Genomic DNA, 14,753 nt, shown 5'->3' on the forward strand with positions numbered 1-14,753 from the left:
CCAGATGTAACGGGACACACACCTTCCAAAAAGTTCAACTTTTGTCGCATCAGTCCACAGAATATTTGCCCAAAAAGTCTTGGGGATAATCAAAATATTTTTTTGGCCAGCAATGGCTTTTGCCTTGGAACTCTCCCATGGATGCAGTTTTTGCCCAGTCTCTTTCTTATTGTTGAATCATGAACACTGACCTTAATTGAGGCAAGTGAGGCCTGCAGTTCTTTAGATGTTGTTCTGGGTTCTTTTATGACCTCCTGGATGAATCGTTGTTGCGCTCTTGGGAGTAATTTTGGTCGGCCGGCCACTCCTGGGAAGGGCCACCATTGTTCCAAGTTTTCTCCATTTGTGGATAATGGCTCTGACAAAATAATGTGGTTAATCACAGTTCTTTCATGATTTAACAGAAGGGGGCAATTAATTTTTTCCCGTAGGGCCACGTAGTTTAGGACAGCTTTTTCCCCTTAATAAATGAAATCATCATTTAAAAACTGCATTTTGTATTTACTTGCATTATCTTTGTGTAATATTACAATTAGTTTGATGATCTGAATTTTTTAAGTGACAAAATAAAAATAAAAATAAAAAAAAACAGGAAGGGGCAAAAACCTTTTCTGTATGTGTGTGTGTGTGTGTGTGTGTGTATGTATAATTTTTATGTTTTCTCACTGACTGGAACTCAGAAACTCTGGACTTAACGAAGATACTGATTTTCTCACTAGTAAATTAAACTTTCTTTGTGTGTTGTTCAGTGGATCACTCTCATTCCTGGCTATAAGTATAATTTTTTTCGCTCATAACTTGTGGAAAGAAATAGTGCAGACACTGAACAAGGCTGAACATTTCTAGTGCGCATGTGTCGAAAGGCTGAGCATTCAGTTGTACGCATGCGCTAAGCGTTCGCGTCATAACGGAAGTATACTCTGTGCTTTCAATCAGATTTAAAGCAGTGCTATGTTTTGTCTGTGATCTCAGGTGTGGAGCCTCCCACTGCTGCTGGCGGTCCGCTGGGCGCACATGCGGGGGGTTCGCCGTTCTACCGTGAGCTGTGGTTCATTGTGCTGATGGCTGGAGTCTCACTATTGCTGCTGGCTCTCATTCTGGCTATAGTTTTACAGAAGGCTCTCAATAAACCGCCGTTCACCCGAGAACGGCCGCACCCCATATCAGTGCCGCTCCAGCGCCGCAGCCCGCTGGCCGTTTACCCACCCAGCAACTCCTACCTGGTGAGGCCAAAACATCCTTATATTACACTTTGCAGGTTTCAATAGGCATGTGGACAGTGTGCAGATTAGGAAGCAGAAAGCTTCAAAATATCTCATATGCCAAAAGTCTGAGGAAATATACAAGGTAGCGTACACCAGAGCTGGGTAGATTACATACAAATTGTAATAATCCGTTACTGATTCCAAATTACAGGACAAAAATTGTAGTTAGTATGTAATCCATTACATTACACATTTTAGGTAAAATAATCAGACTACTTTTAGATTACTTTTAGATCACTTTCGACCTAACTCGTTTATCATATTGATTTAAAATAGGATAATCTTGTACCATATTGATGTAAAAAATACAAAGAGTAAGAAAATATATTGCATTTGTCGTTATCAACAACATGAAGTGCATTAAACACTAGGCTATATTATGTCAAGGTTTCCCAAACTGGGTTTGTGAAGGAGCTGCAGGGAGTTCATGAGTTTAATGAAAAGCTAATTAATTCAATCATAAAAATGTTAAGTTAAAACTATTTTAAAATTAATAAAATAAAACACTTACTGAAAAATTAAATATGTTATTTGTTTACTTGCATGTCATGTGACCATTACCCAATATCACAGAACCAATGAACATGCAAATGTGATACTTAATTTTTAAAATATTTATTTTAAAATCTCAGGTGTACTTCAAGTAAATATATTAGGTGAAAGAGGTTCAGGTGACAAAAAAAACTGGTGAATTTGTTCATTTTAATGTGTTTGAAATGGTCAAATGCTGTGTAGCCACCTGACTAATAACTGATCTCTGTGTGAAGGTCCAGAAAACCAGAAGTCGTTCTGACTGTATATAAGCGGTGGGCTATTTTAGAAAGGAAATTAAAAAGATGAAAAAGAGGAATTAGGGAGACTCAATAAATTATGAATACATTTTTGTGCAAATAATATGTAATCATGTAATCCATAAAAAGGAACTGTAGTCCGATTACGAGTATTTTAAAATGTAATTTAATCTAATTACAAGTAACTGTAATCAGTTACTACCCAGCTCTGGCGTTCACACAGAACGAGTTTTTGCATTCCATTTCTTTTCTATGAAAACATGCGATAAATGGACATTTTTGACCATTTCGCTTGTGTATTTTGCTCACATTTCCATTAAGTTATGAAGGCTTTTATTGTTAGTTATGAACAGGGGTGCACATAAGTGGTCCACAGGTCTGCATGCGCGACCAAAATAAAAAATGCGCTGTATAAATAAGTTCAGACCGGCGCATTTGCATACCGACGTGGTTGACAGATGTTAATGCACAATTACCATTTTAGATGACAAACTGTACTGTATAAGATTTCTATTCAAATTGAAAGCATAAATCTAGGCTACCTGCTGCCGTTTTCAAAGCATAATGCAAAACTGCGACATTTCATTCACTGATGCTCTTCAATCGGCAGCGCTAAACCCAGAAGCGCATTAGGTTAGGTGCACTGGGTTATCCAATATATAGCCTAGCCTACTTTTTAAAGACTGACTGATGTTTGTTTCACTATTTTCACATTCAACTTTCAAATTGAACAATACATTCAAACGAGCTCATGTCCTTAGGTCATAAACATAACAATGTGGGTGGGACTACAGACGAATATAAAAAGCTGTAGTGAAATAATTAATTTATTATTATCGTTTAATAAATTACATCCATTTGGAAAATTACCAACTACTCATTGGCCCACCCGTATCTTCGCCACTATGAATGCCTGATGTATAAACAGTGTTTTGAGATTATTACTACTTGATAACTCTGACCAACGTTCTATAAATGTTACTGGAGGAATGTTTGTTTATAACTTTGAAAGAACCTTGTCAGAAGAGAAATCGACGAGGCTGTAACTCACCTAAAATCCTTCTGAGGGTAAGGTGTTTGTCTGTGAAATAACAATGACAGGTTTGTTCCTCACAGTTCGACACGGTTCCAGAAACGGTGGGATCTCCGAACAGCGTCACACTGAAGGCCTTCACCATGCACATGGAGGTCAGACATTTATTTACATGCAGTAGTATGGAATTACATTTCTGCCGAAATTCTGCGCGCGAAAGATCATATTTTGAGCGCGTAAAAGTGCGTTTTGCACACGCGCGAACTGAGTTTTGTGGAGAAAATGTTTGTCTCGCAAAGAAGAAAGTATTTCGAGCGCACGAAAATCAATTTTGCATTTAAAATAAGTTTTTGGATGTGTGCAGACCTTCTCTTTTGCGCGTGCAACGTTTCACTAGCTTGCTGCCTTGATGCCAGCCCTCTGTGCTCGCTAAATGCCAACAGCTGCGTGCTCAACACAACCCAGCGTTACAATGTGCCATAATTCCAGCCAATCAGAGACGAGGCTGCTAAATTCTGATTGGCTGCCTTGACAACCAATCACAACATTTCTTGCATTACCTCGACAGCAGAAGAGGAAAAATACAGTGCATGCATAATTATTATGCAAGTTGATATTCTGATCATATTTTTTTCCAATTTTACATTTTACATTTCCAGAAATGTAATTCCATACAGTAGCGGCGTCTAGTGGGAAAAATAATCACCACATGATAACAGGAGGTGCAATTTTAATGTACAAAAAACAAAAAAACTTTAAATCAGCGTTTTAATATCATAGAGACGGTACTATTGTTTTTGGTAATGTTTTATTAGATTTTATTATTTATATTTTTTGTTTTCATTTTAGTTTTAAAGGTTTCATCATTTTGTTGTGTTTTTGTAATTTTTCCCCAAATATTTCTATAGTTTTTCTAAATTTTAATTTTAGAATTGTTGCCTTACTAACTGAAATAAAATAATTAAAAAATTAAACTTGATTAAATGTAAATGTAAATATTTATATTTAATATTTATTTATATTTTAATATTAATATTAATATTTAATACATTTCATAATTTTAATTAAAAAATAAAATTTTTACAGATTTAGTTTTATTTAACAGTAGCTCTGCTTTAAACATAAACATTTATCAAATAAATATAGATCTAAATTAATTTAAATCTAAAATGTAAGCGTTTTCAATTAAAAAAAAATATTTATAGTTATAAATATGTGTAATATATCATGAAATGATACATTTGAAACAATGAAATGATTTAAAGTTTATTTTATTTCATTTTAATTCAGGTAATGGAAAAATATTTTTATGGATTTAGTTTTATTGAAGGATTAGTTTAGGATATAACCACACTCTAAAAAATGCTGGGTTAAATATAACCCAGCGCTGGGTTAAAAAGGGACAAACCCAGCTATTGGGTTGTTTTGATTAACCCAGCATTTTTTAGAGTGCATGCTTTAAGCATATTTATAAAATAAATGCTAAATGAACAGAAATCTAAAACTTAAGCTAATTTCATCTTGAAATGTATTTCCATTTTGAAATATTAATATAGTTGTAAATGCAAAGCTTTATTTTACGAGGTCTGTCGGAAGATATTGCTCTAAAAGCTGAAGCCTCTTCTCGTGTTCTTGTGCTGTTCAGGAGGTGATTGAGAGTAAAGTGATGGAGGAGGATCGTTCTGCTGAAGGTGAGGATGGTTTGGTGACGGTCTCAGGTCTGTACACACAAAACCCTTTAACCCTTTACAGCGCAACGTCAGCCAGCTCATTGACAAGAAAGACAAGGAATCATGGGAGCCGCACTTCAGACGCCTCGACAGCGGCCTGGTGAGAACATCACTTACTTCTGCTGGACAAATGCTTTTTTTTCTGAAATCTGATTTTGATAACCTGTCATATGTTTGTCAGTTTGAAGGTGAGGAGTTTGTGGACACCATCAAAGGCTTCAGCACAGTCAGGAAGGAACACACCATGTTCACCGACACCAACCTTTGACCCTCATCTCACATCATCAGCACTTTCTCCAAATATCATCTCAGAACTGAGCTGTTTTGGTGAATTCAGAACCGCTCTGGGACTCTATGGACTCGTACCTGTGATACCGGCAGGAGGAAACCGGATTATACAGCAGACAAAAAAAAACCTGCTAATTCTTTGCTGAAACATATTGCTTTTGATTTTTTATTTGAAAACAAACACTTGTATGTTTAAGCACTAAGCACAAGACCCTAAAGATATTAAAGACAAAACGTTTCATTAAAACGTATTATGTTAAAAGTCACAATCCATAACATTTAAACAGAAGTTGATATTTGGTCTCTGCTTAGTGAAGGACTTCAGCAGTTTTGTAGTAATAAAATAATACTTTTTTTTTTTTTCAAGACTTATTTTCAAGGGATGGATTCATGAAACATTAAGAATGACATTCTGAACTGCTATTACTTTCTTGCATAATATTTTGAATTCTGAAAATACTTAAGTCTTAAGGCAAGACTACAGCCAATACTATTGCTTTTCATGCACTGATCAATGTTGAGATACTAAGTACATGTGTCAGACAAATGGAAAGAAAATATCCCAAAGAAATTAAAGCAATACTCTAGCGGTTAATAAACAGAACTGCACACATCCCGCGGAAGAACATTCCAACCGGAGCTACTTCTCTAAGTTTATGTCTATGGCGATTCACGCAGGTATGTGTTACTCCGCAGCGGTGACCACACGCCCAGGCTACAATAGTCCAAATATAAGTACTTATTATAAGTGTACCGTAGGGATTCGGAATAAGACAAAAATGCGGTTTGGAAGATGAATTCACGATGTACTCGCTCATTATATACATTTTGCAAATTTTGAACACAGAAAAAGTTACATAGTGCTGCTTTAGGTGTTTATTACATTACACTTTATTACATTTTATTTATATCATTGATCATATAATGATAATTTTTATCATTTATTACATTTTGCATATTTAAAAAGATTGTAAAAAAAAATGTTCATGTACTTTGATTAATAAACTGGGGAAATATGATTTCCATTAGTTCAATTTTTTTTTTAAATGGTGTCTTGCCTTAAGAAAAAAGACAATTCTTTAGACAAAATTAATGAACAAATTTATTAGTTACCAGTGTGAAGCAATCCCATGACAAGTATTTTATACATAGACATAAATATTATAAAATCTCTCAGAACTTAAGATTTTTTTTTAAGAATTGCAACTTTTAACAAAGTATTTTATTTTTTAGATTTTCAGAAATCCAGCTCATGACTGGCCCTTAAAGACAATAGTAAAAAAAAAAAAAAGTACAGAAAGACAAATGCACAGCAGGCTTGATGAACAGATGCTTTTATTGGAAAACTGCCCTGCTACATACAATGCATTGCTTATAAAACACTAATTCAAAAGGACCATTAATGCTGCATTAAAAATAAGGTCAGTTTCAATGTACAAAATTTCATGCATTCAAAAAGGCAACGTTCATTATTGCTTGTATAAATATATAATCTCTAGTTATTATACCCTGATTTACTGTGCACTGCTAATGTTTCTCAGAATCAGGCCACGACCGCCCGACGACACCAACAAGAGCTGTAGTTCAACGCTTCACGCTTACGTCGTGCTCTACAAAACCGTTCCCTTTGAGACCAACTGAAAGTGCATGCAGCCACTTTTACTTTCTGAACGTTTTACAAACATGAAAACTATTTCTACCCTTTAATCGAACCTTTTGATAAGTTTCAGCCCACAGAACAGACTGATTTAGAAACATGTGAGATGCTTCAGTCTAAAGGAATAATTCACTCAGAATTTTAATTCATGTTCCAAACCTGTATGACTTTCTTTCGTGGAATAAAAATTAACGATAAGAAAAACGACTGAGCGGCTGCGGAAGATTTGAAATATGGCACATGATTCTTATGGACCTCTTTTATGCACAGAAGAAATAAAATCATACAGGTTTTTACAGTGAAATAATCCTTTAAAGGAAGTTCATCCAAAAATGAAAATTAGCTGAAAATGTGAATGGGTGCCGTCAGAATGAGAGTCCAAACAGCTGATAAAAACATCACAATAATCCACACATCTTGTGAAGTGAAAAGCTGCATCTTTGTAGGAAACACATCAATTATTATCACTTAACAAGACATTAACTGATGGACTGGAGTGGTGTGGATTATTGTGATGTTTTTATCAGATGTTTGGACTCTCATGCTGACGGCATCCATTCACTGCAGAGGATCCATTGGTGAGCAAGTGATGTAATGCAACATTTCTCCAAATCTGTTCTGAAGAAGAAAAACTCATTTACATCTTAGATGGCCTGAGGGTGAGTCGATTTTCAGCAAATTTTCTTTTTTTTCGGTGAACTATTGCTTTAAGGTCGTGCATCTACTAGACTCAACAAAATCTCAACCTCTCCATCAAAAAGCGACATTCAGCTTTTATAGCCACACATACAAAAATATCACTTCCAATCTGTTTCAACAAAAACTAATAAACCAGAGACAATCATTTAATCTTCTTACAGGACCTTAGTGAGGACAGACAGACGTGTTTCTCAATTATAAGTGTGTTTCAGCTCTTCATAGTTTAAAACAGAAATCCAGCCCAGAGATCTGATAAAAGTCAAACATGTCCCTCCTCCACTGCTGAGATCTCACAGATTTCACTTCAACTGGTAGCAAATACTTGTGCCGTTCACTCCTTATCAACTCAATATTAATACTGTTATAGAGAAATGTTAGAAAGCTGGTCGAACAGAACAAAAACAGAGTTTGCTAATCTAGTAACTGGCAATGAAATAAATGTTGTACCACTAAATCTGTTCAGCATGACTGAACTATTTCATTCCGATATGATAAACGTTTAGATTTTGCAGCTACATAAACTTTTCCTACACAGATATATGTACCTGCCTTTGCTGAAGAGATTGCTTTGAAATCATTCTATGATTTTCAGCCATCAGCAGCTTAAAACTTCCTGAAATCGCATTTCATCTGATGGAAAGATCAAAAGAGGGAAATCTTGCATCTAGATCTGTGCTAAAACAAACTGAATATGATGCAAACGTGCATGATTTTTGACAGCTGCTCTGTGATAACTAGTGGAATCTGATAGTGAGTGAAATGTGAACTGCATTCGGAAATAAACTGAATACTGCACTCAAGCTCCCACACACAATAACATCTACACAAAACAATACACACATTCAGACTGAGAAATAAATGCCACTGGTGGGTCAATTCTGTGCATGATTAGACAAGAACATCATCTGGAGAGATGCAGAGGATCAGATGTCCGACGTGCCGATGATATTAGCTGCTTTTCTGCTCCAGAAACTCTACGTGGGACACAACACTGAAACAACAGACATGAAAGGATAGATCAGTAAAAGCCTGAAATATATTACACTGATGGTCAAACGTTTGGGGTCAGCAAGTGTGCTGTTTAAAGAAATTCATACTTTTATTCAGTAAGGATGCATTTAATTGTTTAATAGTGAGCAGCAAATCAGCATATTACAATGGTTTCTGAAGGATCATGTGACACTGAAGACTGGAGTAATGATGCTGAAAATTCAGCTTTGCATCACAGGAATAAATTACATTTTACAATATTCTACAATAGTTTTAAATTGTAATAATATTTCATAATATTACTGATTTTACTGCATTTTTGATCAAATAAATGCAGCCTTGGTGAGCAGTAGTTTATATTGTTGTGTTTTGCTGTATGTTGCATATTATTACCACTGCAATTTATTCCTTATGAGACAAATAATGTTCACTAACACACATCACAGAGAAGACAACAAATACTACACACACACACAGATGACAAAAATCTATTTTACACTCACTTGTGTGTCTAGGTGGGTTTACCTATCTATGGCAGATACAAAATTATCTCCTGAAGCGAAGGAAAAAATATCCCTTTGGGGACATATAAATACAATTGTTGTCATTTTAGACTGTAGTCATTATAATTAGCGATATATAAAAGCAACACACCTGTTCTCTCACACCAGTGCTAGAGGTCAAATGCAGCGGGAGCAAAAATAAAACATAAAACACAGAGAAGATCATTGAGGCTCAGACTGACAGTGATGGAGACTGATGAGTGATTCAGATGTCTGATACCTTTGAGGATGTAGTCGGTGAGAAGAGCAGGAACTGTGTCACTGTCCTCACGCATGGCATGAAGAACTACAGAGAAACACAGAGACACAGTTACACATGTACAACACTACACACGTACACCCTCAATATTTTTCACATCCATATTTTTAAACTGATTTAACATTATTAAACTAAAATAATAATAATAACATTATAAAATAATTATAATAATAATAACAATAAAGTAATTTATAGAATTCAAATATGCAATACCGCTCAAAAGTTTGAGGTCAGGAAGATTTTTTTTTTATTTGATCAATATTACAGTTAAAATAGTACTATTGTGAAATATTATTAATTTAAAATAACTGTTTTCTATGTTAAAATAATTTAAAAGAACTGTTTTTAAAATATCATTTATTCCTGTGATGCAACAAACATTTCTGATTATTATCAGTGTTGAAACCAGTTTAGCTGATTCTGAAAGAATTCTTTGATGAATAGAAAGTTGAAAAGAACAGCACAGAAGAAAAACTTTTTTTATTTCAAATAAAAAAAATGTAATAAAAAAAGTGCCGTCTTTACTGTCACTTTTGATCAATTTAATGCATCTTTGCTGAAAAGTAAAAGTATTGCTAAAAGTATTATTTTCTTTCTTTCCAAAAACAAAAAAAACCTACTGAACCAACTTTTGAACGGTATTGTTTTTTAGGCTGCAACAACTAATCGATAAAATCGATTACGAAAACAATCGACAACGATTCTCATTATCGATTAGTGACAGACGGAACACAGTAGAGAGGGAGACAATAGAGAATGTGACGCTACGTCACGCCGCATTGCATGCTGGGACGCCGCCGCCATTCTGCTACAAATGCTGAAATGAATACAGATACCTACTTATCTTTTGTTTTTGCCTTGAAGTTAAATATTTACATTCTTCATTGTATCATTTGCAGAGAAGTGAAGATATTTTATTGCTTCGCATGAGAATGAGATTTTTCACTTACGTTTTGTAGAATTTGGTTTACAGTTTTGATCCGATTAGCGTGAAAATAGTGTCGCTCGCTGCTGCTTCAGCCATCATATGGTAGAGTATCCAAATAAATGTGTGTTCAACAAGCTGACAGAAGTCCATCCATTTGTTTGTTGGAAACTTTTCAATGACGAAGTATAATTGTTGTCATTGTAAATATTCATTTTTCTATGGCCACGGATGAGAAAGGAGATTGTGGGTCACAATCAGCAGACAGACACGAACACACTATATTTTTTTTATTTATTTCAACAAATGTCATTAAAATCAAATCCCTGGGAGCTTGTGAACAGCTATGGCATTATAAAATACTGGCTTAATGTAAAGACAGTGATGCTAAAAGATGCATTTCATTACACGTTAAGCCATTTCCTCCCTTTAAAAAAACATTGAAAACGCTTATATTTAAAGTTCATCTGTTTAGTATGCTTTAATAGTAAGGTGTGTACTGAAGGTGGTCTTTTAATATCACTGTCTTAGTGCATTAAGCATTTTCTTTACGTTATATGAGAGGAAAACACTTAACGTGTAAATAAACGCATTGCGTTCATATTTTGGGCTCATACGTATCTGCACATAGTATATGCTTTACAGCTTGGTCTTTATCACTGTCTTAGTACATTAAGCCACATGAAGCATTATTCCGGTTAAGCATTTTATAAAGTCCCTGTTCAAGTTCTGCTAATTCACAAGGCGAGTGAGAGTCATATTAGCAAAGGTGATGTTAATTATTAAACCAAACAAAATCAAAACTTTCAAAAATACGCAGCAATGTGATTCTTTTATTGAGTGACAGGCAGTGGGTTTAACCAGTGACATTATTAATAGATTAACTATACGGCATCTTCTCGTCATCTCCGCGACCTGCTTCCCTTGGGGATTTTACACAGAGAAAAGGTGTAAAAAACATATTGCATTGTCCATTTTTCTCTCAGAACGACGAGCTGAGTTACTATTGCAATTCTCGATGCAGCACGAATGACATATAATGGTGACTTTTTTCACAATCACGACAGAAAATCAAAATACTGCTCTAAACTCAATAGCGGAACTGCAGCGCGATGCTCCCAGTATGGCGGATAAACAAAGCAGTTTCCCAGAACTCAACGCAGCGTGACGTCAGCTTCACATACTCCATTAATACTCAACTCAAGAACATTCATTGTGCTGAAATATCTGTTGAACGGTAAATTTAATTTAATAATAATTTATGCATTTAGCAGACGCTTTTATCCAAAGCGACTTGCAGTGCATTCAGGCTATACATTTTTTACCAGTATGTGTGTTCCCTGGGAATCGAACCCACGACCTTTTGCGCTGCTAACGCAATGCTCTACCACTGAGCCACAGGAACATTTAGGTTTAAAAGTCAACATGTAGTGCACGCATTTTATGAGAGTAGGAACTGTAAAGGGATAACAGCGTGTAATTGTCTGAATATAAATATCAGATGCTTCATAACCTCCTTTTACAGGATAAAGAAATGAGAGTAAAATGTGACTGTGATCAAAGTGAACGTGTGTTCCTGCAGAACATTATTTTATTGGTTACCACTGAGTTTCTGATTTTATTCGTCTTCGTTATTCTTTAAATTTTTAATGTAGAGATTTAAACTATATTCACAATATACAGTGCTTAAAGTCCCCATGAAATCAAAATGTAAGTTTTTTGGGTGTTAGTATCAATATGTTAGTCTTAAGGTTATCTATAAGGCAGTGTGCTCCAAAACAGTGACAAAATTCTTTACGGAGCTCAGCGGCTCTGAACGGCTCTAGCCCAAGCTGTGATATAAACAAACGCTATTGGCTATTTTAAAAAGGGGCGGGGCTGCTTGATATGTCCCGCCCTGTCTTCCTGTTTCAGTTAAAATTACGTCAACACAGAGTAACGCTGCGTGTTTCTAAGCATTTCAGGGGGACCTTTAACAAATTTATTAAAACAAATTTATGTAAGGTTTGTGCCACTGCTGCTCTAAACTATCAGTCTTGGCGATTACCAAAATCATTTTTCAGCTTTCTGTGTTGGTTAGTCCTCCAATTTGTGTAAGCTCTTTAGTAATAGTAGGCTATTTCTAATGCTGTAATATAAATATTGCTGTTGTCTATGAAAGAAAGGCAGAAAAAATAGTCAAGCACTTTATAGTGTTTTTTCCAGATGCCCAATTACAGTCAAAAAGTACCTAAACAATGCCAGCAAGAATGCAAGCTGTTATGAAAAGCATAGGAGGCCATTTTTGTTATTATGTGAATAAATACTATTTGTTTCAGTTTGTTATTTGCCAAATAAATGACAATAACATTTTTAGATTTGTTTGAAGGACATTGGGCAGAATGTGGATCAGTATGTTTTTTGTCAATAAAAAAAAAAGAAAAGAAAGTTGGGCTTTAAAAAAAAAAATCTGATTAATCGAAAAAAATAATCGGCCAACTAATTGATTATCAAAATAATCATTAGTTGCAGCCCTATTGTATTTTTTAATACAATTGTATATTTAAACAATTCAAAATCAAATGTTTAAATTATTAATTCATATTTAATGACACAATCATTTATACTGTTCCAAGTTACAGTTTGAAAGATTGTGCGAAGTTACAGTATCTGAAGTTCACACAAGTGCCTGACCAAAGTCTCATTTGTGGTCAGATTAAAATTAAAGTACATTTATTATCAGATCACTTTGAAGGGATGTTAATAAACTCACTCTTGGTCAGGATCTGCAGGTCTTCTACAGACGGCACTCCGCTGCTCTCATCGTACGGGATCACCGTCGTCAGATACTGAAAAACAGACAAAGGTGGTCAAAAACATAAACGACGAAGTCCACTTTTATAGATTGTTTAACCAATTTTTTAAAAATTACAGAACATGTACAAAAAAAAAAAATCATAATTGTTATTGAACAGATGTGTTTAAGATCAGAGAGATTTCTTTGTGCTGATTTGGAGAAAAAGGTTAGGTTGTTCCCGAATGATTTTAAACATGGCAAAATGTGTAAAATGAAGCTGCAGTAGTATTGAAATTTAAAAGCATTATGAATTCAGCCAAATTATTGGATAAATGAACAGACGAGGGTTTGTGTAGAGCTTTGAAAATGTTCCAGTTCTACTGAAATCTATGGAGATTTCTGCGGATGTAGATTTTGTGTGGGCTTGCTAATGAGTAATTAACATCCTTACGGTTCCTGGCACATGCGAGCGGTTGGATCTCTGTTCGGCGCCTGTGGTCTTTATCTTCCTCTTTTTCTTCAGCAGCTCTCGATGTTCTTTCTGTCGGTTCTGCACGTGGATGAGTGCCGAGATGAACGTGTTCTTCACCTCCTTCTCATAGTCCAGCTCCTCCCTCACTGCCAGCTGATTGATCAGCTCCTCAGAGAAACCACGGATCTGTCGCTCCACCTCCTCCAGACGCTCCAGCAGCTCAGACACGCACAGACCACACAAGCCTGAGACAGAGACCAGCCAAAAGATCAAAGTCTGAAGTCATTCAAACACAAGCTAATTTCCACTTCTACAGCACCGTTATTTCATAACACGCTCATTTCGACACTCCAGTTCTGTCTGAGATATAAAAGATGCGTGTGAACTTCCAACATAACAGCCCTCAAAAGTACAGTTACCATTTTACATTTTGGCAAAATAAACTAGAATAATATGCTAATGCAGGGGTTCCCAAATCTTTTTAATCAGCTGAACCTCTCAGACATAAAATATTTACTTGAACACTCTGAGAATTTATGTTAATATTTTAATTTATTGACACATTTGCATGTTCACTTTTCTCTGATGTTGGTTAATGGTCAGATGGCATGCAAGTAAACAGATAAAATATTTAATATTTTTTAGTAATCATTTTATTTATTTATTTATGTATTCATTTTTAAATTATCTACATATGGGGCTGCATGACTTGGCCAAAAATACTGCAATTATTTTGTCATATATGTGACCCTGGAGCACAAAAGCAGTCTTAAGTCGCTGGGGTATATTTGTAGCAATAGCCAAAAATACATTGTATGGGTCAAAATTATAGATTTTTCTTTTATGCCAAAAATCATTAGGATGTTAAGTAAAGATCATGTTCCATGAAGATATTTTGTAAATTTCCTACCATAAATGTATTAAAACTTAATTTTTGATTAGTAATATGCATTGCTAAGAACTTAATTTGGACAACTTTAAAGGCGATTTTCTCAATATTTTGTTTTGCACCCTCAGATTCCAGATTTTCAAATAGTTGTATCTTGGCCAAATATGGTCCTATCCTAACAAACCATACATCAATGGAAAGCTTATTTATTCAGCTCAATTTTCGAAAAATTGACACTTAAGACTGGTTTTGTGGTCCAGGGTCACATATCATGACTGCGATTTGAACTGCAATATGACATTTAATCTCATATGAAAACTATAAGTATACTAAAAGTATATTTATACATTTTATAATCACAATTTTATTTAAAGGAACACTCCACTATTTTTGAAAATAGGCTCATTTTCCAACTC

At 35.0% G+C, this 14,753-nt stretch overlaps 2 protein-coding genes across 4 annotated transcripts in view; one reads left to right on the top strand and one right to left on the bottom strand.

The window, feature by feature from the left end:
- Nucleotides 1-5,227, top strand: part of LOC107685378 (usherin) — an 8,630-nt gene extending 3,403 nt beyond the window's left edge. Inside the window, 5 exon segments of the mRNA XM_074186992.1 lie at nt 973-1,223; nt 3,173-3,244; nt 4,735-4,821; nt 4,824-4,919; nt 5,001-5,227. Coding sequence (XP_074043093.1) covers nt 973-1,223; nt 3,173-3,244; nt 4,735-4,821; nt 4,824-4,919; nt 5,001-5,087 — 593 coding nt within the window. The 3' untranslated portion in view covers nt 5,088-5,227.
- A 2,193-nt stretch (nt 5,228-7,420) lies between these two features.
- Nucleotides 7,421-14,753, bottom strand: part of fez2b (fasciculation and elongation protein zeta 2b) — a 10,333-nt gene continuing 3,000 nt past the window's right edge. The window contains exons 5-10 of one of the 3 annotated variants that reach the window (XM_016481910.1): nt 13,428-13,693; nt 12,953-13,028; nt 9,237-9,302; nt 9,105-9,126; nt 9,029-9,032; nt 8,430-8,456 (exon numbers count right to left, since the gene is read on the bottom strand). In XM_016481910.1, coding sequence (XP_016337396.1) covers nt 9,116-9,126; nt 9,237-9,302; nt 12,953-13,028; nt 13,428-13,693 — 419 coding nt within the window. In that variant the 3' untranslated portion in view covers nt 8,430-8,456; nt 9,029-9,032; nt 9,105-9,115. Of the gene's footprint in view, nt 8,457-9,028; nt 9,033-9,104; nt 9,127-9,236; nt 9,303-12,952; nt 13,029-13,427; nt 13,694-14,753 lie in introns of all 3 variants that reach the window. The other 2 variants (XM_016481909.1, XM_016481908.1) reach the window with 2 other exon arrangements.

This window comes from Sinocyclocheilus anshuiensis, unplaced genomic scaffold (assembly GCF_001515605.1).
Source record: "Sinocyclocheilus anshuiensis isolate Anshui unplaced genomic scaffold, SAMN03320099.WGS_v1.1 scaffold769, whole genome shotgun sequence".
Classification (NCBI taxonomy): Eukaryota; Metazoa; Chordata; class Actinopteri; order Cypriniformes; family Cyprinidae; genus Sinocyclocheilus; species Sinocyclocheilus anshuiensis.